At 62.0% G+C, this 23,101-nt stretch overlaps 2 protein-coding genes across 2 annotated transcripts; both read left to right on the top strand.

Moving 5' to 3' along the window:
• The first annotated feature begins 1,210 nt into the window (after positions 1 to 1,210).
• CHRD (chordin) lies at positions 1,211 to 8,557 on the top strand. Its single transcript, XM_062499231.1, has 23 exons — positions 1,211 to 1,340; positions 1,678 to 1,781; positions 2,279 to 2,405; positions 2,787 to 2,933; positions 3,010 to 3,127; positions 4,028 to 4,124; positions 4,228 to 4,369; positions 4,443 to 4,583; positions 5,092 to 5,174; positions 5,264 to 5,411; positions 5,509 to 5,615; positions 5,700 to 5,816; positions 5,904 to 6,060; positions 6,153 to 6,394; positions 6,481 to 6,594; positions 6,823 to 7,035; positions 7,118 to 7,211; positions 7,325 to 7,381; positions 7,474 to 7,577; positions 7,725 to 7,827; positions 7,946 to 8,100; positions 8,200 to 8,293; positions 8,458 to 8,557. The coding sequence occupies exons 1-23, from the start codon at positions 1,211 to 1,213 to the stop codon at positions 8,523 to 8,525; spliced, it is 2,862 nt and encodes a 953-aa protein (XP_062355215.1). The 3' UTR covers positions 8,526 to 8,557.
• Positions 8,558 to 10,686: 2,129 nt separating this feature from the next.
• CLCN2 (chloride voltage-gated channel 2) lies at positions 10,687 to 22,991 on the top strand. The gene is made up of 24 exons (XM_062499032.1): positions 10,687 to 11,233; positions 15,667 to 15,811; positions 16,274 to 16,405; positions 16,520 to 16,648; positions 17,179 to 17,312; positions 17,398 to 17,475; positions 17,584 to 17,662; positions 18,259 to 18,384; positions 18,452 to 18,536; positions 18,636 to 18,737; positions 18,821 to 18,905; positions 18,983 to 19,138; positions 19,577 to 19,646; positions 19,831 to 19,941; positions 20,172 to 20,385; positions 20,483 to 20,616; positions 20,735 to 20,886; positions 20,968 to 21,073; positions 21,141 to 21,214; positions 21,638 to 21,688; positions 22,183 to 22,221; positions 22,434 to 22,538; positions 22,616 to 22,702; positions 22,785 to 22,991. Exons 1-24 carry the CDS (start codon positions 11,183 to 11,185, stop codon positions 22,989 to 22,991), a joined length of 2,652 nt encoding a protein of 883 aa, XP_062355016.1. The 5' UTR covers positions 10,687 to 11,182.
• The last annotated feature ends 110 nt before the right edge of the window (positions 22,992 to 23,101 follow it).

Here is a 23,101-nt window from a genome sequence, read left to right on the forward strand (position 1 = left end):
TGTGGAAAGCATGAGCTGGAGGGGGTTGGTTGTGTCTTTGCAGACAGCAGTGTGGGCTGGGGGAGGGGGCTAGCTGTTTTGGGAGCCCATGCTCATGGGTGTTGAGTGGTTGGAGGAAGGGCTGGCTGCAGGGGAACAGTGGATGGACAGTACCTTGCACAGTGTCCTGTGTCCTGGGGTGACAAGGGGCCTGGGACTGGACTGAGTGGATGGAGTATTCCCCAGGATGTCTCATGCCTAAGGAGTGGGGACCAGTGAGCCCTGGAAGAGCTCATGGCTGAAGGTGGACTGTGTGGATTTGGGGACACCAGGATGCTCTGTGCCCAGGAGATGCCCCATGCCGATAAGAGTACACAGACTGAGGAGACCGGCATTTGAATGGGTGTCCCCTGCAAATGCCTTATACCCGAGGGGGCTTATCTGGATGAGAAGACTCCTGTGGGGCTCACGCCCTTGAAGAGGGGAATGTGAATGGGGTCATACCTGGGATGTCCAGTGCTCAGGAGCACCCCAAGCTCTGTGGAAGGGGTGTGGACGGTGGTGTTGGTGTCTCCACAGTGCCTTATATCCCAGAGGGTGCTGTGTGAATTGGGAGGGGATGTCTCCAGGATGCCCAAAACCTGAGGGTGCCCGATGCTCTGAGGGAGGGTTATATAATAGAATCATATAATAGACTGAGCTGGGTTGCAAAAGACCGTAAACATCATCTAGTTCCAACCGCTATCCCTCAGGTTCCCCATGCCCTGGCGCTGGCATGTGAGTAGGGATGCTCTGCACTCAGGAGTACCCCGATGCATGCCCGGGGAGAGGGAGAGCAATGAATGGGGGACATCCCCGGGACATCCCGAGTGCGGGGGTACCCCCTGCCTGGCGGGGCAGCCGCGTGCCCCGGGTGCCTCAGGACGGGACAGGACAGGACGTCCCGTGCCAGGCGGGGGCGGCGGGCCCGGGGGTAACTGGGGGGGGGGGGGGGGTCGGAGCTCGGCGGGGGGCGCATCCCCCCCCCCGGGCGGCCGCTGCCTGCGCCTCATTAGCGGGGCCTTTGTTTGCACAGGGCTCTCAGCTCCCGCTTGCCCATGCCGCCGCCTATAAAGCGGAGCCGGAGCCGGCAGCCGGGCAGAGGCGGCGGCAGCAGCGCCCGGCAGCTCCCGGCCCCCCCTCCCCGCCGCCGCCTCCGGTCCCGGTCCGCCCGCCCCGGCCGGCCGGCACCATGCGCGCCGCTGCGCTGTTGCTGCTCGCCCTGCTCCCGCTCCGGCCCCTTCCCGGCCGCGCCGCCCGCCCCAAGCTCGCCCTCCCCATCCGGCCCGACATGGAGCCGCTGCCCCCCGGCGGGGCGGCAGGTAGGAGCCCCCTGCCCTACCCCCTTCCTTTGCCCGCTCCGCGCACCCCCGGTCCTGTACAATCCGCTGCCGCACCCCCCTTCACGCATCCCGAGTGGGGCACCCCCTCCCTGCCACCCGCACCCCCGTCCGTGCATCGCATGCCTGCACCCCCCTCTTCTCTGGCACCCCGCGTTCCGCCCCGGGTCCCCCGGCTGGTCAGGACCGGCGCTGAGACCGGCACCGGGAGCGCAGCGGGCGACGGGGCGGTACCGGCCGGTCCGGGGCTGCGGCAGGGGGGTGCCCGCAGCCCGGAGGTGACCGGGGACGCCGGTGGGTGGTGGTGGGGTCTTTGCAGGCTGTGCCTTCGGGGGGCACTTCTATGCTCTGGAGGAGACGTGGCACCCGGACCTAGGGGAGCCCTTCGGGGTGATGCGCTGCGTTATCTGTCACTGCGAGCCGGTGAGTGCCCCCACACACCCCTTTCCCTGGAAGACACCCCAGCACCCGGGTCTGCTGGGGAGGGGGGCTGGCAAGGAGGGAGTTCGATCCCTCTGTTCAATACGCTCCTCTCCTTCCAATGGAAGAGGGAAACGGGATCCCTTCAGCCAGCCGGACACCTGGATGTCCTCCCCCGCGGCAGGGGGGGGAGGAGAAGGGGGGTTTAAAGGATCAGGCTTTATTCTTCCTCCCTCTCCTCGGGGATGGCCTCCGGCCCCCTCCCTCCCTCCGGGCAGTTCCCCGAGGCCGGGGCTGGCCGGGCCACGCACAGCTGGTCAGGAGGCTGGGGGCTGTAGGGAGGGGGCCCGCGGGTTTGGCTGCCGTACAGGCGTCTGGGGACTGTGCAAGGTGTCCAGAGTTCCACATGGAAAGAGATGGGGGAAGCCCGGCTGTGCTGCAAGAGCATCACTTGGCACACCTTGGCATGGCTCTCCTGGGGTCTTCTTGGCCCCTCACAGCAGAGAAACCACCGGGGCAAGCCTGTGGGGAAAGTGAACTGCAAGAACATGAAGAAGGACTGCCCTGTGCCTTCCTGTCCCCGGGCCACGCTGCTGCCTGGACACTGCTGCCACACCTGCCCCAAAGGTGAGGAGAGTGGGTGTTTCTCTGCAAGGAACCCTCACCAGTCCCCTGGGATCCCCTGTTCGCCTGGGAAAGGGGGCATTGACACCCCCTGGAAAGGGCTAGTCAATTTGTTATGAAAGTCACCAGTGCCCATGATATGATGGGCAGGGGAAAGCCCTAATGGGAACAGCCTGAAATGAGTGCAGGGAAGGCACACAGGGCTAAATGCCCTCCCTGTCCACGTGCCCATGCACAGGATGCCCAAGTTAGAGCCCCATAGTGATTCACAGGGTACATCTTGGTCTATCTCAAAAGGGGCTATTTATTATTGTCCCCCACCCCAAGCTCCTGTGCACAAGCAGCCTGGTATAATGGTTTCCTTCTGTGTTCACCCCATGCCAACCTTGCCAGGTCCCCCAGAGAAGAGCCCTGCACTCCGCTTTGACAACTTTGAGTACTTCCAGGACAAGGAGGATGACTTGGACAAGCCCTACAATGACCGCTCCTACCTCAGCTCTGAGGGCCTGGCTCGCGATGATGCCCGCACAGGTGAGCCACCCACCCAGACAGCAGCAGTGTGGGGCACCCCCCATGCTCCCCCTCATCAGCAGCATCTCCTCCCCAGAGTTTGTGGCCTTGCTGACAAGTGGCCCAGAGCCGTGGCACCCCACATCCAGCGCCGTGGCCAAGGCTCGCTTCACCCTGCTGCGCTCCTCCCTTCTCTTCTCCATCAGCTACGAGCGGTGAGTCCTGCTTCCTGTCCCCTATCCAGCCTGGCACAGCTGGCAGATGTCTGGAAAAGGGAAGGATGCGACAGTGCTTGTGTCTCAGTTTCCTTTCTGATATCTCCCCATGGTGCCACAGCCTTGCACTGACAGAGTGAGAGATTTGGAGAAGGGGGGCAATGTGCTGGGCTCCAGCCTAGGTCAGCAGCCAGAATTTCGGCACACCCACAGTGTCAGCCCAGCCTCGCCCATTTGCCTCCAGATCTGGACTGGAAACACACGGGAATGGTTCCAAGGCTCCCGTGGGTGCAGCTGGCAGAACTGCTGTGCCACCCTGCAGGCTCTGCCAGTGGGCAGTGCCTTGGCACTGTTGCCAGGGTTCCCCATCCTTGCCATGCCCTCCCCGGATGCCCGCCAGCAGCAGAGTCTTTCCTCTCCCTCCCTCCTTCCCACTCTGGTTTCTTCTGCTCTTCCTCGCTTCCAGGCCCCTTTGCATAGTAAAGTGGTGACTAATTTCCAGCTCTGACAGGGGGAGCCAAGCAGAGCCGAAAATGCTCTTTATTTACAGCCTGAACATTCAGCTCCCAGCGGGTCCTGCCGTGGTGCCTTTCCCGGCAGAGACCCTCATCCTGCTTTGTGCCAGTTAGACACGGCTCCAGGATAGGGGAGCCCAGAGAACCCATGCCAAGCTGGCATTTGCCAGGACAGCAATGTTGGGCTAGTCCTGGAATGGGCGGGCAGAGCCTAGCACTTGGCACCCCAGGAGAACAACATCCTTCTCCTGCCCACCCCTAACCCCCGGTGACCCCCGTATGCCCTCCCCAACACAACCCTGTGCCTGGTGCGGAGTGAGGGTGGTGCCGAGGGAGGGGAAGGGCAGGTCCGTGGCCCTTGCTCACCCCCCCGGGATGCTCGCAGGCTGGGGCGGCCAAGCCGGGTGCGTTTCAGTGATCCCGAGGGTAACGTGCTGTTTGAACACCCCGTGCAGAAGAGCGCTGCCCCCGAGGATGGCATGGTGAGAGGGGCTGGGAGTGCAGGGGGCACGGTGCCCCTTCTGACCCCTGCTGGGTGTGGGTGGCCCCCAGCCACCGCCCAGCCCTTCCATCCATCACTCACAGCTCTGTGGAATGTGGAGGACGGTGTCCAAAGCCAACGTCCAGCTGCTGCGGGGGGAACAACTTCGTGTGTCCCTCATCACCCGGGCACAGCCCTCTGGAGAGGTCTACGGGCACATCCTCAAGCACCGGGCACTGTTTGCAGGTAAGTCCAGTTCCCACATGCACACCCAGTGGGTGCCCACCAGAATGTCCCTCATGCCTCTATTCCTGCACAGAGACATTCGGTGCCATCCTGACTTCGTTGGACCCCTTGCACCTGGGTGCCGGGGGCATGGCCATGCTGACACTGAGTGACACTGAGAACAACCTGCACTTCATCCTCATGGCCCGGGGACTGCTGGAGCCTGGAGCAAGGGGTGAGAGCAGGCAGAGAAGGGGAGGGAGGCACTGCCCAGAGGGGGCTTCGTAGACCTGAAGGAGTACACGGCATGTTGGCATCTCAGGATGCATGGGTCAGCATCTGTGGGGTTCAGGATGGGTGGCTAGCTGGGTGTGGGGCTCAGGGTAGGTATAGGGGCTGCATGTGGGGTGGGGTGGAGGGTGAGGTGTGTATACATTGTATGTTGTGTGATTTGGGGTGCGCAGGGTGGGGAGGGGATGGTGTGCACCTGTACGGGGGAGGGGGGCAGGAGTGCTGCAGAGCACATGGGGTGTGAGGATCATTGTGCAAGAAGGATAGGTTTGTGATGTGAGTTTGCAAGGATTTAGGGCATACTGGAGGGAATGGTGAGGGTCCAGGCACACAGGGGCAGGCAACTTGCAAGAAAGTGCCAGGGGTTTGGAGGTGGTAGGCACAGAGGTGTGGGTTTGACAGTGGCTGCAGACCCCTGGTCCAGTGGGTCCACTCCCCTCTGCCATGTCCAGAATCCCCGTGGGTCCCACTGAGGGTTCGCATCCTGCACCAGGGCCAGATGCTACGGGAGGTCCATGCCAACATCACTGTGGAGGTAAAGCACTCCCTTCCCTCACATGCCCTGGCAGCCATGGTGCCCAGAGCACCAGGGCTGATCCATGGCACTCTACCCCACCCTGCCAGGACCCCGACTTCGCAGAGGTGCTGAGTGATCTGTCTGCCCAGGAGCTGCAGTGGCTGGTGCAGGGGCAGCTCCGCATCGTGGCTGAGACAGAGGGCCGGCACGCACGCCGGCTGGCTGGCACCATCACCACCCGCCGCAGCTGTGACAGTGAGCACAGGGCGACCACCCTGGGGTGCAGGGGGATTGCTGTGCTCACCCATGTGCCAATCTCACTCACCCTTGTGCTTCTCTCCCCGGGCTGAAGCCATCCAAAGTGTGCTATGTGGAGCAGATGCTTTGCTGCCGACCAAGACTGGGGCTGTGGGTTCAGCCAAACTGGCGCTGCATGAGAATGGTACCCTGGAGTACCAGGTAAGTGGTGGGCACCCATTTCCCTCTCGAGGGTCCCAAGTGTATCAGCCACCCTGGCACTGCCCCTTGGCACCCCACCCACAGGTGCAGGTGGTGGGCACTGCCAGTGAGGTGGTGGGCATCACACTGGAAACCAAACCCCGGCGGAAAAGCAAGAGGAACATCCTGTTTGACATGACACCCAGCTACAAGGATGGGCTGGTGAGGACTAGTTGGTGCTGGGAGGGATGGCACAGGGACTTTGGGTGAGTCCCTGTCCCAACCTGCATGGTCTCCCACTGGTGGCAGGCCTGGGGTGCCTGGCAGAGCCCCAGCGCCCGCGATGCCCACATGCTTCTACAAAATGAGCTCTTCCTCAATGTGGCCACCAAAGACTGGGCAGAGGGTGAGCTGCGGGGCCAGATCATCTCCCTGCCCTACAGTGGACTGCTCGCCCGCTACACAGGTACCAGGGACACATGGGGTGGTAATGGGGGGCAGTGGGGCAGCCCTCCCACACACCACCCACACCCTCCCACGGTCCCTGTCTGTGCACAGAGATGCCCGTGGCACTGGCAGGGCAGCTGGTGTCCCCCCCAGTGCACAGCAGTGCCGGGGGGCACGCCTGGCTCTCGCTGGATGAGCACTGCCACCTGCACTACGAGATCTCTGTGGCGGGGCTGGGACGCCCGAGTGACGGCACTGTCAGTGCCCACATCCATGGGGTGGCCGAGCTGGGGGAGATGAGCACCCGCCCCCACCAGCACAAGCGCCTGCTCAAAGGCTTCTACAGCACTGAGGTGAGGTGGGCACCTGCTCAGGGCACCACACAGCAAGGGCTGGGCCAGACTTTATCCCCACCCTGGTGCCCCTCTTGCCATGACAGGCTCAGGGGGTGGTGAAGGACCTGGATGCTGATCTGCTACAACACCTGGCACAAGGCACTGCTTTCCTGCAAGTCAGCACCAAAGCACACCCCAATGGGGAGATGCGGGGACGGGTAGGTCCTTGTTGGGGCAGGGCACCCCTACCCATCCCCACTGCTGCCTGCGGCCAGGTGGCACTGCCTGGAGCAGGGTGGAGGGGAACAGGATCACTGTGTTACAAGGTCACAGCAGTACAGCCTGATGTGTTTTGTGGTCATGGGTGGTTCCTCCACCAGCCCTGACCATGGAGAGCAGCCAGGCATCGGCATGGGAAGTGACCTCCAGCTCATTGCCCCCTCCAGGTGCACATTCCCAATCAGTGCCATGCAGGAGGGACCCGCCTGGCCCCAGGGGAGTCCCTGGGTCAGGCTGGGCTCTCTGAAAGCACCAAGAACAGGGACCTAGAGCAGCTGAAGAAGGACCCAAACTCCTGCTTCTTTGAAGGTCAGCACCGGGCACATGGCACCCGCTGGGCACCTGACTATGACAAGAAGTGCTCCATCTGCAGCTGCCAGGTACGAGCTGGGGGTTGTGCTGAAGGGGCAGCACCCATCAGTAATGTCCCTCTGCAATGAGCCCCATCCCTGCTGTCCCCAGAAGCGCACAGTGATCTGCGACCCCATCTTGTGCCAGCCCCTCAACTGTACCCACCAGGTGCATCCCGAAGAGCTGTGCTGCCCTATCTGTGAAGGTACCTGGGGAATGGGTTAGGAGACTCCTTATGAAAATAAGGTGGGGGTCCCTCTTGGGGACTTTGCGGCTGGCACCGTGTGCATGCCTTCATGGCCTTCCTCTTCCTTGTAGAGAAGAAGACCGAGCAGGAAGACCTGAAGCTGGAGCGGGCACGGGACAGTAGCGAGGGTGAGTCCTTGTGGGCATGGGCTGAGTGGGCAGCTCTGCAAAGGCTGAGTCACAAGGGCTGTGACTTCCTGTTCTTCTTCTTCCTCTTCCAGGTTGCTACTTCGATGGCGACAAGACATGGCGAGGCTCTGGCACTCGCTGGCACCCTGTCGTGCCCCCATTTGGCCTCATCAAATGTGCCATTTGTACCTGCAAGGTGGGTTTGGGTTCCAGACTTGCCTCCCACCCTCATCTGGCACCAATGGGTGCTCTCAGTTCTCAGGCACTGTAGCTGAGGCTCAAACCAGGGCATGGGGAGCTGACTGCCCTGTGCCTCCCATGAGCTCCGTTGCCCTTCCTGCAGGGCACCACAGGTGAAGTGCACTGCGAGAAGGTGCAGTGCCCACGGCTCACCTGTGCCAACCCCGTGCGCGCCAGCCCCTCTGACTGCTGCAAGCAGTGCCCAGGTACCTGCACCCCATTCCTGTCCCCTGTTCTCCCTGCATAGCTCCTGTGTGCCCCCATTGGCAGTGTCACAGGCTGCCCTGCCACATGCGGGCGTCTTCCCAGTGCCCTTTCCTGCAGCCCCAGAGAAGAGTGTCCCGGAGCTGGCTGACTCCATGCAGGCAGATGAACCACGAGCGTGCCGCTTTGGGCGTCGCTGGTACCTCAACAACGAGAGCTGGCACCCGTCTGTGCCCCCCTTTGGAGAAATGAAGTGTATCCTGTGCTGGTGTGTGGTGAGTGTGCCAGCCTGGGGCAGCACCAGGGGAAGGGAAGGTGCCACTGGAGCTGCTACCCCCACAGGCTAGTGCTCAGCCCCTCTTTCTGCTCTGCAGTCTGGGGAGACGCACTGCCAGCGCCAGGAGTGCCCCCCATCCGCCTGTGCTAGCCCTGCCATGAGGGAAAACCCCTGCTGTGCTAAGTGCCGTGGTGAGTGCAGTGCTCACATATAGGTACCTCTGCCCAAACACTCTGTGGCAGCCTCTGCACCTCCATCTCCTTGGTGCTGAGCCAGGGCTGGCACAACCATGCCAAGTGCCCTCCTGGCACCCATTGTGCCCATCTCTCAGCCCCACTTCCCCCCCCCCCCCCAGCCCTGGATGTCCCCTCAGATGCACAGGAGAAGGTCCACGATGCCAAGGTGGAATCACGGAGCCACTGAGCAGCAACTGCTGCCTTGAGCGGGACAAGCGCGCAGCGACGCTGGGTGGCATGGGGGGGCCCCACTACTTACTGCCCCTGCCTGTGCGGGGCGAGGGGCACAGAGGAGCACAGTGGGGTGCACATGGCCAGGCCCCCAGCCTGGGTCCCCCCTCTCAGCATGACTGCAATGCCAGGACTGCCCTACCCACTCGTACCTGTGGGCAGTGGCTGGGATCATGGAGGCTGGGGCACCCACTGCCCTGCCACTCCAAGCCCCCGTGGCCGGTGGGCGTCGTGCCCATGTTGTACATAGTGTAAAGTCCCTCTGGCCCCTGCCTACTGCACCCACCCCGTCTCGGCCGGGTTTCTCACATAATTTATGGTGCCAGTGGATGGGGGCCAAGATGTATTTATTAAAACCAGAGCTATTGCCCACCTGGTTCCTGTCTCTTCCTAGCAGCAGCAGGCACAGGGCTGTGCCCATGCATCCTATGGGGAACTTGCAGGCATTGGCATTGCTGGGGTTGGGGATGTACATTTGGAGATATGGGGTGTGAGAGGACACTCCAATGGGCTGTGAGGTGGAACTGGAGAAGACCAGAGCAGTGTACAGTCCCCACAGCTGGAGCCATGATGCCAACCTCTGTCCACAGTGGAGGCTGCCAACACAGTGCTTGGTGATGGTGCCCATTAGCACAGGGATAGCAGGGCTCTGTTCCCCACACCTCCATGGTGGCACAAAGAAGCCAGCTTGGGGCCCCAATCCAGCTGCCACTCATGGAGGCCCTTGTCCTGCAGCATCCACAACCAGCTGTGTGCCCAGGGTGGGCACAGACACCCATGGTTTTGGAGGGCAGACCCCTGTGCATGGTCTGGGGCAGCACAACCCCAGTCACCCCAATACAGCTGCACTGGACTAAGGCCTCATGGGGCCATGGGAGACCCAATGTTGCCACCTGCCCTTTGATTCCTAACATGGAGGACTGAGGAATCTCTGGGACCATTTGTACTGCATTGGTATACACTGGCATGACTAGGACAGTCAGAGCTATACTGGGCTGTACTGAAACAGTGCCAGAGCTGTAGGGAAAGTAACACCAGGCTCTGCTGGGATTGCAGGACAGCATGGTGGCACAACCACAACACTGCAGTGGGACAGTGTTAGCCTATACTGGGGCTGCACCCAAGGTGACACTAGGCTGGACTGGAGTAGTGATAGAGCAATAGAAGGATGGCACTGGGGTACACTGGGTTGGGACAGAGCCTGGCATGCTAAGCTGGGTATCCTGCCCTGCATGGACCCACAGCCTTGCAGGTAACTGTGCCAGCAGGACGGCATCACCTGTGGTGGCCTTGTAGTGTGCTGGTGGCCCACAGCCAGGCACACTGGTGGCAGTGGGCAGAGGATTTGTCCTGGCACAGGCCTTCCCCTCCGGATGAACATCCCTGCTGCCACAGGGCAGTGCCAGGAGCTGACGAGCAAGGAGGGAGCTCCGTGCCTGGGGATACAATGAGCAGGCAACCCATTTTGTCACCTCCCTGCCTCAAACTGGTTCATGTCGGGCAATGAACCCTCCCAGACTGGCAAAGGACATATCCCAGCCCCCAGCCCAGCCATCATCACCCACCCTTGGGGGTGCTGACGTCAAACCAGAGGGTGGCACCTGGGCAGTGAGAACTAGCCCATTCCCGATCCTGCAGCACCAGCCCAGCAGTGCCACTGCTCTGGCTTTCCCTGCACACAGTTCTTGCCACAGCGGTGCCCTGGGGAGGAGGGTGAGCGTGGCCCTGAGAGCTGCCTCGGTTGCCCCTGAGCCCGTGGTGGCAGTGAGACAGAAGTTCCGGCAGCCAGCCTGCCATGCCGGAGCACCTTGCCCAAGGACTGCCGGTGCCAAGCTCTACCTGTGTGCCTCTCTGGAGAGGACTGAGCCTCTGCTGCCCAACGAGTTCAGCAGCGACGAGTTGAGCCCACCTCTCTCCCTGGGGACTGACAGTCTCGGGCGCTGAGCAGCATCACGGTAAGGATGAGCTCCCTGACAGCTTTAGGGTGGTGAAGTCCCCACAGTGCCAAGGTGCCCTGCCTTCCTTGGGCATTGACAGGTGCCCCCATGTCCTTCATGACAAGACAGACCTCAGGCACTCTGCCCCACCAGTCTGTCCCCCAGCCAGGCACGGCCATGAGCCTGGAGGTGACCGTCTGCAGAGCCCCAGCATGGTCCTCCCACATCTCACCAGAGAGAACCCACAGGGAATCAGCACCCAGCCCCACACCAGCCCCTTGTACCTGTGGAAAGAGACAGCAATGTGTCCCGGGGGAAGTTGGCCCCTGGTCACGTCACCCACGCCTGCTTTTACCCTCATCTGTACCCACTGGTTGCCCACGGGTGCCATCCTGGGCAAAGGCCACGGTGGACGGGGTCCCGCCATAGGACGGAGTTTTCCGGCCGGACTCCCCTAGACCCAGCCGGGCACTGGGTGCCCAGCGCCGCCGGTGCCGGTACCGGGCGGCGCCGGTGCCGGGCGCTGCCGGCGGAGGCGGAGCGTGGCCGATCCCTCCCCCGGGCAGTGCCCCGGGCCCGCCCCGCGCGGTCCGGGAGGAGACGCGGCCGCCGCGGGCACCGGCAGCGGCACCGGCACCGGGACGGCGCGGAGCGGAGCGGCAGCAGCGGCGGCACCATGGCCTCCGAGAGCGAGGCGCAGCGGGCACTGCAATATGAGCAGACCCTGGTGAGTACCGGGGGCACCGGGCGGGCACCGGGCACCGGTGTGGCACAGGACGCGACGGGGCACGATGAAACACCCGGGGGTTTCGGGGAACTGGGGGTGCTGCCCTGCTCAGGGCGGCGGACATCCGCGGTGCCCTCTTTGGGATGCTGCTCCAGTTTGGGACGTCACCCTCACTCCCCCTCCGGCTGTGGAGGAGCCTAGCTGAGCCCCCACCCCCAGGGCAGGACTTCTGCACACACCTCACCACCCCCTGGCAACACCCCTCATCACTGGGAAGGGATGCCCAGCCTGTGGGGGCTCCCAGAGGCGCCAGCCGGGCACGCTTCTCCCCTGCAGTGCATGTCCCCGGCCCTCTGTCCCCAAGATAAGGTATCTCCCCCGCCTGCAACCTTAGCCCCATGTTTACAACTTGTAGCCTTCCCGCTGGCACCAGGGTGTCCCATTGTCCTGGGGTGTCCTCCTTCCCCTCTGTGTCGCCAGTCACTCCACTGTTTTCCACTGCCCACGGCCGTCAAATATCACGGGCAAAGGTGCTTTTCACGGGCCTCCAGTTGGGACGGTGCCCAAGGCGAACGGTACTTTGCCCTGGCAAAGGCATTCAGACCTGCGGGGCCAGGGAGGTGTGCAGGGAAACGGTCTGCGTGGCCACAGAGCTGTCGTGCCCACGGCTGCCCAAGAGAGCCCGAGCCGGTTGCTGTGCGCTGGGCGGACCCTGTTGAGCCTTACCCATCCAGCATGGGCGCACGGGGCAGCGCCAGGGCACTGCTGCTCTGTGTACCCTCTGCATTGCCTTTCCCAGCAGCCAAACCCTTCTGGCGGTGCCCCTCAGTGCTCACCCCAAGCTGCTCCTGCGTCGCCGCTGTCAGGTGTCTGCAGGACACCAGCTGACCATGGGAGCCTTGGCCGTGCCGTCATCTCCACGACCTTATTAACCCCACGGTCCTTCCCGACAGGGCTGAGTCAGGGAGCAGTCGGGGGCAGGAACAGGGGTGAGCAGTGGCCGTGCCTCTCCCTTCGCCAGCTCCTGGGCGCCCTGGTCACGGTGGGTGAGCAGAGAGGCCATCCCAGCCAGGCACTACGGGGCGGAGGAGCCTGCGGGCAGCGTGAGAGGGGAGAGGCACGCTAGGCTGGCATCAAGGCAGCCGTGCTCGGCACCAGCAGACTTTGCCCTCCTTTTCTTTGGGCAGGGTAGCTCCCATGCCCTGAGTGCTCCATGGTGCCCATCCCCATGGCCGCTGGGCTCAGTGAGGTTCGTGGAAGCACCTGGGGCTCGTGGGTGAGGCTGGGTGCGGGCTCCTGTCCTATAGCCTCACACCTGCGTTTTGGGAGCTGCCTGGGCACGTGCTGGGCAGGAGGAGTGCTCAGCCCTCCCCAGTGCATCTGAGCCACCACCAGCTCCTGCCAGCACCTGCCAGGAGTGCCAAGATCCAGCTGGAGCCTGGCATGGGCTGGTTTGTGCTGGACAGCCTGGAGACAGCTCTTGGTTCTTGCGCTTCCAGCCAAGCCATCGCAGCCAGGCTGCAGGGTTGTGCCCAGCCATGTCCAAAGGCCTGTGTCCTTACCCCATGCCCTTCCCCTACCCAGATTTCACCAGCCCTGGGATGCCATGGGTCTTGGGTTCCCAAACATAAAGGTCTCTCCAGGTGTCCCACCCTGGGGTTCCCAGGCTGGACAGGTGTCTGTGAGAACCCCTGGCATGCCAAGGGTGCTGGGGTGCACATCAGCCCTAGTGTCCCCCACATGTCAGGCTGTCGTGGCAGGGAGCAATGGGCCCCATGGGGGGGGATTAAGCCTGACAAACTGCCCTTGTTCCTTGCAGAGCTGCTCAGGGTGATTAGAGCCCGGCTAAGACGGGCAGCGTGACACACACCCCCTGGCCTCTGCCTGCCTGCTGCCAGCCCAGAGGACCCCCCAACACCTTGTCTTTAAATATATCCCCTAGGGGAAATTTGGGGGGCAGGCTTGGCTGGCATTGGCCATGAGGAGGTGGGCACCACTGCCAGGCCAGCTCAGTGCTGTGGACCAGGCTGGCACAGGGACACAGCAGCACCAGATGCCAGTGCCCACCCCAGGCACGGCATCGCAGAAGCATAGCAGGCACCATGGACTGGCAGTGCCCAAGGGACTGTGGCACAGCCGATGCCTGCAGCACAGGAGCCCAGGACCAACACATGGCCAGTGCCCGTGTCCCCGAGTGCCCCACGCCAGCCCCCCCCCGTGCCTGCTCCCTGCCCGCCCAGCACTGTGATTGTTCAGCTGCTTCACGGCAGAGGCCGGAGTCCCGGGGCTGTTTGTGTTTCAAAAGGCCTTTGTGGAAAAATAACCCAAGCGGAGGAGGAGGAGGAGGAGGAGGAAGGAGAGAGCCCACCACTGGTTTTCACAGCCATGCCAGGGCTGTGGGCACAACAGCTGTGGCTACTCAACACTGGGCACCCGTGAGGGTCCCATGTCCTGCCTGTGGGCCTGTGGCATGGAGCAGAGGGGTGGCATGCGATGGCACAGGGTGGCAGGTGGCAGCAGGGTGGCATGGCTCCTTTGCTTGCATCCCTGTTGTTAAAAGTGTTTGTCAGCTCCAAAGTGAGGCAGAGGGGGAGCAAATCCCACCACCAGGCTGAAGCCCCTGGGAATGGGCATCCCACCGTGTGCCACAACACCTGGGGGGACACCCCTGGCATAGCCCCAACAGGTAGACACAGAGCTGGTTTGGGGGGCAGTCAGCCTGGGGGTTCTTTCTTTTTGGCTTGGGCTGGCCATGGGTCAGCAGTGGGGCCAGGCAGGCAAGTGCTTGGCAGGGTGACAGCACTCCTGGGGTGCCAAGCCCATTTCATCTTCCAGAGCAAACAAGCTTTTTCTGAAGGGAGCCTTTGAAATCAAGACTCCTTGCGGGGCCGGGGTCCTACTCTGGCAGCAAATGCTGGATTTGGCCCCTCAAGGTGGTCATGCCTTCCCCCCCAGCTCTTTTCCACAGGGCAAGGAGCCACTGAGCCCATGCTGAGCAGGAGTTTGGGGGAAAATCCATGCCAGTACAGGGTCAGTGATGGAACTTAGTTCACCCTCCTCACCCTGCCTACATCCCCACCCTCCCTCCTGCTGCTGGGCACAACCCCGGTATTAGACAGCAGAGAATCCACCCGGCGCCACTCTGACTCCTTTCTGCTCTCTACCAAAGGGACCTGGGCAGAAGCGGTGCCCCGTGAGAAGCGCACCTTCGTGCCGTCCCCACGGGGAATTGTCATGTGCCAGCAGTCCAGGGGGCTGTGAACAGGACCCAGGCATCTGGGGTGGGCAGTGCCGCCAGCACCCAGGGCTGGGCTGCCCACGTGCCAAGCGCTGTGCCCACCCGTGGCGTGTCCCCTCTGCCCGGCGCCGCACGGGCCGTGCCGGGGAGGAGGCGACTGCGCCCCGGCTGGGCAGCCACGCGCTGCGCTGGCACGGCACGGCGGGTGGGCACGCCATCAGCATGGGGCTCACGTTGTCCCGACGTGGGAGCTTGGCAGGGCCCCCACCGCCCTGAAGCCTCCCTTTGTGCTGGGCCAACCTCTGGCGCTTGGCATTCAGGTCGTGCTGGGGGGAGTGAGGCGGAAACCAAGCAACCAAGTCCTTGGCAGTGCCCGCCAGCGTGGGACAAATGCCCCTGGCTCAGCGGGGAGGACGGGCACAAAGAGCTCCTGGCTGGCAGAAGGGGCAGTGCCAGGGCCACCCCCTGCCAGGGCCAGGCCACGTGCCACAGCCAGGCAGGAGGCTCCCGAAGAAAGAGGGGTGATCCCTATGTGGGCACAGAGTGACTCGCCCCCCCTTTGATCCCTAAACCCCCTCTTCACAGCCCAGGAACCATCCTGGGCTTGATGTTGTGCTCCCCCTCCCCTGGAACTGGGGGTACATTCTGTCCCTCACTGTCCTCTTGCCTCCCTGCTGCCATCTGAGACCAGCCAGCTGATGTCACATATGACCTGCCAAGACTGCTTTTTGTGGGGGTATCCCAGTCTTGCTCTTAGCAATGTCGGGGTGCGGTGCCTGCAGAGAGCCAGCACAACCTCAGTGCCAGCCCTCAGAGAGTCTCCTGGCCAAGCTGGCCATGCTCCCATCACTGGAGGCCCTTCCACACCCTCCACCAGCCAGTCCAGTGCCTGGGCCACCTGGGCAGGGCCAGCGACTGGTACCGACGTTTCAGCTGCTTGTTTTGGGCATGTGGGCAAAACAATCACCATTGATCCACACTCACCTTATCTGCCTGGCTCCTTCCCACGCCCTGGAGGGCAGCCCGGCACTCCCACAGGCACCTCCACCCGTTTGCCTTGGGATACCGTGCCTGTTCCCTTACCTGGCAGGCCATGCCAGTATGCCCAGTGCTACCCTGACTCAGTTTCCCCACTTGGGCGCAGGGGCTGGGATACAAGCCGTCCTGACACCCCTGCCTACTCCTTCTCCCCCAGATGTATGGGCGTTACACGCAAGACTTGGGCACCTTTGCCAAGGATGAGGCAGCCCGGCTGCGGCTGCAGGAGGGGGACACGCCCCGGCCCCGCCGCCCCTCCGAGCTGCTGGAGTACACCCAGGGCCGCTGTGCCCCCTGTCGTGGTAAGGTTCACCGGGATATGGACACGGGCGGGCACAGCCCTACGGCGGCACAGTCTGGACACGGCTGCCCGCCCTGCTACGGTGGTGCGAGTAGAGTTTCTCTACTGTCATGGGACACCGGCGCCGAGGACAATGCCACCTGCCCGCCGGGACGCAGGGACACAATGGCCCAAAATAGTTGGGCACGCTGCAGGGACTGGGGGCCCCCAGCCCCTCTACCTGGGGCCATGCCAGGGAGGCTGTGCAGGTGGGAGGTGCATGCCCAGTGGTGCCGTGTATGACTGTGCACAGTCAGCTGGCTGTGACAGCTGGACACAGCAGTGCTCCTGCACCAGACAGTACCAGCAGCACTGGGTCAGTGCTGCTGGTTGTGAGCATTTCTGTTGCTGCCAGCCTGGCTCTGCCACCTCAATGTGCCCACCCCTCGGGCATCTAGCCTTGAACCCGCCCTTTTGTCCACAGTCTGCACCTTGCAGTGCCAACGGTTCCTCATCTCCAAGGTGGGCGAAGACTGGGTTTTCCTCATACTGCTGGGACTGGTCATGGCACTGGTCAGCTGGGCCATGGATTTCGCCATCGCCACGTGCCTCCAAGGTGAGTAGGTACCAGTGGGTTCCTGGGGCCATGGCAGGACAGGAAGTGGCCATGCCATAGAGCCATGCCATGTGCCTTGCCACCCACCACCCATCTGACTGGCTGTTCCCACAGCTCAGAAGTGGATGTACGGGGGCCTGGACACCAACGTGCTGCTGCAGTACATGGCCTGGGTCACCTACCCCACTGTGCTCATCACCTTCTCAGCTGGCTTCACCCAGATCCTTGCCCCCCAGGCTGTGGGTAGGGCATTGAGGGGCTGCCTGTACCCTAAACAGGGTGTCCACTCCCTGGGGTTTGCCTTGGGATCTGCCTGGGTGTCTCCCTGGAGGTCCTGGGAGTCTCTTTAGGAATATGAGCTGGTCTTCAGAGGGTGTCCTGGGGATTATGGTCTGGATGCTCTCCTGAGGTATAGGGTTGGGGATCTTCTAAGGTTTATGAGAGAGAGGGTCTTCAGAGAGTCTCCTGTGAGTTAAGGGGTGGATGTCCTCTTGGGCTATGAGGCTAGCAGGCTTTGGGGTCTTCCTAAGGCTAAGACCTGATCTTCAGAGGGCCTCCTGGGAGTATGAAATTTGGGTTCCCATGGGGCTATGAATTGAGCTGTGCCTACATAATCTTGGGGCTGTTCCTGCCAATTGTGCTGTGGGAAGAGATGTCTCTGGGATCTCCCTGTGGCAGTGTGGTGTGGCAGAGCATCAAGGGTAATCCCCCAGAACCATGGGGCAGTGTCCCCATTTCATGGCTATTGGTCAAGGCTGTCCCCACGTCACCAGGCTCTGGGATCCCTGAGATGAAGACCATCCTGCGGGGCGTTGTTCTGAAGGAGTACCTCACCCTCAAGACTTTTGTGGCCAAGGTGATTGGATTGACGTGTGCCCTGGGCAGCGGCATGCCCCTGGGCAAGGAGGTGAGGACAGTGCTGGGACAGGGTGAGCAGGAGGACAGGAAGTGAGGATGAGGGCAAGGTCCTCAATCCCCTGTTGTCCTCTCAGGGTCCCTTTGTCCACATCGCCAGCATGTGTGCAGCCCTGCTCAGCCGCTTCCTCTCCCTCTTTGGGGGCTTCTACGAGGTGAGCAAGGCAGGCTGGACCCAGGAGGATTAACCTGTGCCCACCAGCCGGTTTGGCAGTGCCTAGGATTGGGGGGGCAGTGCCCACTCACTCCTGTCTCCCTCACAGAATGAGGCAAGAAACATTGAAATGCTGGCAGCTGCCTGCGCTGTCGGTGTTGGCTGCTGCTTCGCCGCCCCCATCGGAGGTAGGGTCACCCCGGGCCTCCCCACACTCCCCACACCTCCCGCCCAGGCAGCAGAGTCCACCTGGAGAGGCAAGCAGGACCCCCAGGACAGCTGGCATGGGAGAGGGCAGTGCTGCTCAGGAGGGAGGAGGAAGGGAGGAGCAGGCACCATCCTCCCAGATGTGTAACATCTGCTCTTGTCCTCTCCCCTGCCACCCTGCGCTCCAGGGAGCTCCCCACTCCAGTCCCGCTGAGCCCTGCCCGTAGGTTGGTGATGTGTCTGACTCTTTCCTTGCCCTTTGCCTGCTGCCCTATCTGTCTGTCTATCCATCTGTGTGCACCCCACTCCATCCCAGTGCCACTCCTCATGATGCTGCCCACATCCCTGTGCTACCCTCTGCTTGTGCTTGGCCCACTGCACTGTGTCCACTGTGCCCAGCTGGGACTAGCCACGAGCTTTGCCAGGGAAGCCCTTGAACCATCCTGTAGTGTGTCCATGGGGCAGCCAGACCCCCATGGGCTGTGCACAAGTGTGGACTCAGGGTGGGAAGCATGCCAGGCACTGAGGGCCTATCTAGGTTTCTCCACCTCCCTTGTGCACTTCCCCCCAATGCCAGGCGTCCTCTTCAGCATCGAGGTCACCTCCACCTTCTTTGCCGTCCGCAACTACTGGCGCGGCTTCTTCGCTGCCACTTTCAGTGCCTTCATCTTCCGTGTCCTTGCTGTCTGGAACAAGGATGAAGGTACCTCAGGCAGGGTGAGGGCACAGGGGTCCCCTGCCCAGCCCTACTGACCCCCACCATTCCCCAGAGACAATCACGGCGCTGTTCAAAACCCGCTTCCGCCTCGACTTCCCCTTTGACCTGCAGGAGCTGCCTGCCTTTGCTGTCATCGGGTGAGTGCGGCCATCCCAGCAGCCATCCCATGGCCCCAGGGGTGGCACTGGTGGCATTGGTGGTGGAAGCAGCACACCTCTTCCCTTGACTCTGCCCAGGATCGCCAGCGGCTTTGGGGGCGCGCTCTTCGTCTACCTTAACCGCAAGATTGTGCAATTCATGCGCCGCCAGAAGACCATCAACCGCTTCCTCATGAAGAAGTAGGTGTCCAGCAGTCCCCAGCAGCAGGGTGGTAGAGCTGGGGTGCATCAAAGTCACACCCTGCCCTGTGCCACCCTGCCAGGCGCCTGCTCTTCCCTGCCCTGGTGACACTGATCATCTCCACGCTGACCTTCCCGCCTGGCTTTGGACAGTTCATGGCTGGCCAGGTACCTGCCATGGGGTGGCACACCAGTCCCCACCCCAGGGCCACCACAACCCCCAGCTGACCCCTGCCCATCACCAGCTCACCCAGAAGGACACCCTGGTGACGCTCTTTGACAACCAAACGTGGGCAAAGCAGGGGATCAGTGATGAGTTTGAATACTTGGGCATCCTGGAAGCCTGGCGCAATCCCCGCTCCAATGTCTTCGTCACACTTGTTGTCTTCATCCTCATGAAGGTGAGTACCTACTTCCCCTGTAATCCCCAAGGTACCACCAGGAGGTTAGGGAGAGGATTTTCTGGATGCTATCAAGGAGGTGCCAGATTGCTACCAGAAAGGTGGCACCAGAAGGCACTGGGTGGCTGCTCCAAGAGTCTACCAAGGTGTTTGCTGGGTGGTGCTGGCATGCCATCAAAGAGATCTTGGCTCGGAGCCACCAAAGTGCCACCAGAGAGGTTATGGCTGCTTGCTTGTAGGTGCCACCAGGGAGGTGCTGGCTAGATGCCACCAAGTGCCACCAGGGAGGAGCTGGCAGGGTGCCCCTGGGAGGAACCCATGTCCCATGCAGGGTGTGGTGCCCACGTGCTGTTCTACAGCACCCTGCAGAGGGGTCACAGCAGGGGCAGGAGGCAGGGCTGGGTCAGGGGGGGCAACTAATGGGTTTCTGCCCCACAGTTCTGGATGTCAGCCTTGGCCACTACCATCCCAGTGCCCTGTGGAGCCTTCATGCCTGTCTTCGTCATTGGTGAGACCCTGCACCCTGTGTGGGCACAGTGGGAGGAGGGAGCCACCTCTCAGCCTACACTGGGCACCTGTGGGTGCCTCCAGATGTCCTCTTCCCTGGAAGCATCAGGAGGAGACGAGGGACTGAGGCTGGATCAGGTGCTGAGAGAGTCCTGTGCCCGTTCTCAGTCCCTCTCTGTCTACAGGGGCAGCCTTTGGCCGCCTGGTGGGAGAGAGCATGGCAGCCTGGTTCCCTGATGGCATCCACACAGACAGCAACATCTACCGCATCGTGCCAGGGGGCTACGCCGTGGTGGGTAAGCACCGAGCTGGAATGGGAACACCATGGTGGGCATCATTTGGAGATGCTGCCCCTCACCTGCGGTGATGATCCCGGAACTGGGAGTGATACCACCACCGGAGATCTCCCTGGCTAGTTCCGAGGGTTCCAGATGTGATGGATGCCCTAGAGGGGAGGACCCAGGGCGGGGTCCTAGCCTGGTGGGCAATACCTGACAGCCCCCCCGTCTCCTGGTGGTGGCCACAGGGGCAGCCGCATTGTCGGGTGCTGTCACCCACACGGTGTCCACGGCCGTCATCGTCTTCGAGCTGACAGGGCAGATCTCACACATCCTGCCTGTCATGATCGCTGTTATCCTGGCCAATGCTGTCGCCCAGAGCCTCCAGCCTTCCCTCTATGACAGCATCATCCGCATCAAGAAGCTTCCCTACCTCCCTGAGCTGGGCTGGGGCCACCACGAGTGAGTTTGTGTCCCCTGTCCCAACCCCAAACCCCTCACCAGGCACAAGGTGAGGGGTTGGAATTACTCTGAGTACACCGTTCTTGTTCCTGGGCAGGAAATACAACGTGCGGGTGGAGGACATCATGGTGCGGGATATCCACTACGTCACCCTCAACTGCAAGTACCGGGACCTGCAGCAGGTCCTGCACAGCACCAAGATGAAGAACCTGCCTCTGGTGGAGTCAGCTGGTAAGGCACAGGCAGGGGCTCTGCCAGCATCCACAGCAGCCGTGGAGTGTGCCGGGATGGCGGGTGGATGACAAGGAGAGCATCAGAAGCCAATGTAGCCCCTTGGTGTGTCTGGCAGAATCCATGATCCTGCTGGGCTCCATTGAGCGGACGCAGGTGGGGGCCCTGCTCAGCAGCCAGCTCAGTCCCCAGCGCCGGCTCATGACACTGCGGCAGAAGGTACTGTCCGAAGATGGGCACCGGCTCTCTGATTCCAGCATCCGCTTCCAGGTGAGGGATGCAACCCTCTTGGGGGATGCCTGGTCAGGATGGCCCCCACCGCCATCGCCCTACCACCCCACCCCCCCACAGATCAGCACAGAGACCTCCTCAGGCACCCCTGCCCGCCCAGCACTCCGCAAGCCTCTGAAACCAGCGCTGAAGCGGGTGCCCAGCAGCCCACCTGACAGCCCCCCAGGTGAGTCTGCATGTGTCCCCCTGGCCCCCTTCTGTCTCCACAACTGACATGCCCTCTCCACCTTCAGCTGGAGGCACTGACCACACTGGCATTGCCCTCAAGAGCCTCTTCTGTGCCAACGCTGCCACAGAGCCCACTGAGGTGAGAGCCTGGCCCTCCCCATTCCTGCCCAGTCCTGCCTGGTCTTTCCCAGTCCTGCCCATTCTCATAACATCCCTTTCCATTCCTGTTCAACCCTGCCTGTCCCTTCCCATCCCTTTCCATCATTTTCTATCCCATCCCATTTCTACCCATGCCATGCCATGCCATGCCATGCCATGCCATGCCATGCCATGCCATGCCATGCCATGCCATGCCATGCCATCCCATTTCTACCCATGCCATGCCATGCCATGCCATGCCATGCCATGCCATGCCATCCCATGCCATCCCATTTCTACCCATGCCATGCCATGCCATGCCATGCCATGCCATGCCATGCCATGCCATGCCATCCCATCCCATCCCATCCCATCCCATCCCATCCCATCCCATCCCCTAACTGCTGTCTCTCCCACGGGCCAGGCCCAGGGCACAGCCTATCACAAGGCCAAACGCGTCCGCATTTCCATTGTGGTAAGCTGCAGTCAATCGCAGCCTGGGCACAGCTCCTCCCAGCCAATCAGAGCCTGGCAGGAGTTCTCTGAACCAATCAGGAGCCTGGCAAGATTCTGCTTGGCCAATCACGTTGGGTCTATGTCTGTGCAGTCCATCTTGGACAGTTACGATTCCATCCAACCAATCTTGGTGTGTATCTTCACCATCCCAAAGCTTCCCAGGAACTGGGATGTGGAGCCTCCAAGCCATCACAACCGGGGAATATGCCCCGCTTTGCTCAGCCAATCATGGCAAACCATGCATTCTCTTCACCAATCACAATCCCGCCTTGTCCAACTGTGGCCAATCAGGGTGTGACCAATGTCCTGTCAACCAATCATGTTACTTGACCTGCCTGTGTGCTGCCTGCACCCTGCCTGCATGTGCTGCCTACATCCTCGCTGCACCCCTGCCTGCAGCTGGCTTGCAGAGCCTGCCACCCTCAGGGGTGCTCCAACACACCTCTCTTGCAGGAGGAGATGATTCTGGGTGACAAGATGACCCCAGCAGAGGTGAGGAACTGGGTAGAGACAGGCAGGACCCTCCTGCTCAGAGGGATCCTAGACATCCCAAAGGGGTGCCAGAGTGTGAGGTGGGCATGGGAAGGTAGGGAGTGGATAACCCAGATTTCTCCATAAGACTGGGTGTAAGGAGGATGGGAGGGCCCTTGCTGGCACTTGTGGGGAGGTCATACCCCTTAGCCTGCCCAATGGCACCTCCCCAGATCCTGGAGTGGGAAGAACAACAGCTGGACCAGCTGGTGGATTTCAGCAGTGCCAAGATCGACCCCGCGCCCTTCCAGCTGGTGGAGCACACCTCACTGCACAAGGTACACCCATACCCCATCTCACCCCAGACCCCCACCCACAACTCCCTGACCCTCAACTCAGCCTCCTCTTCCTGCAGACCCACACCATATTTTCTCTGCTGGGCCTGGACCATGCATTCGTCACCAGCATTGGGCGACTGGTGGGCATGGTGTCCCTCAAGGAGGTGAGCAGGGGACACGAGGGAGGCTGGAGGGGCACAGAGCAGCACCTGGAGCTGTTTGCCCATGGGTTTGGGGTCCCTGCAGCTGCGCAAGGCCATCGAGGGCTCACTGACGGGTAAGGGGGTGAAGGTGCGCCCGCCGCTCGCCAGCTTCCGCGACAGCACTGCCAGCACCACTGAAGCTGACACCACCGCCCTGCGCCAGCTCTGGGACCGCCACCAACACCACCACATGCCCCGTGAGGCTGGTCCTGGGGGCGATGATGATGATGACACCCCCAAGGGCGAGTGAGACCCTTGAGATCCACCCCCCTGTGTCCCTGGAAGCCACAAGGGCCTCCGGCACGTGCTGGGGGATGCCCACCCTGAGTCCACTTACACTAGGCTCAGCACAGGCGTGGG

This window comes from Cinclus cinclus, chromosome 10 (genome assembly GCF_963662255.1).
Source record: "Cinclus cinclus chromosome 10, bCinCin1.1, whole genome shotgun sequence".
Taxonomy (NCBI): domain Eukaryota; kingdom Metazoa; phylum Chordata; class Aves; order Passeriformes; family Cinclidae; genus Cinclus; species Cinclus cinclus.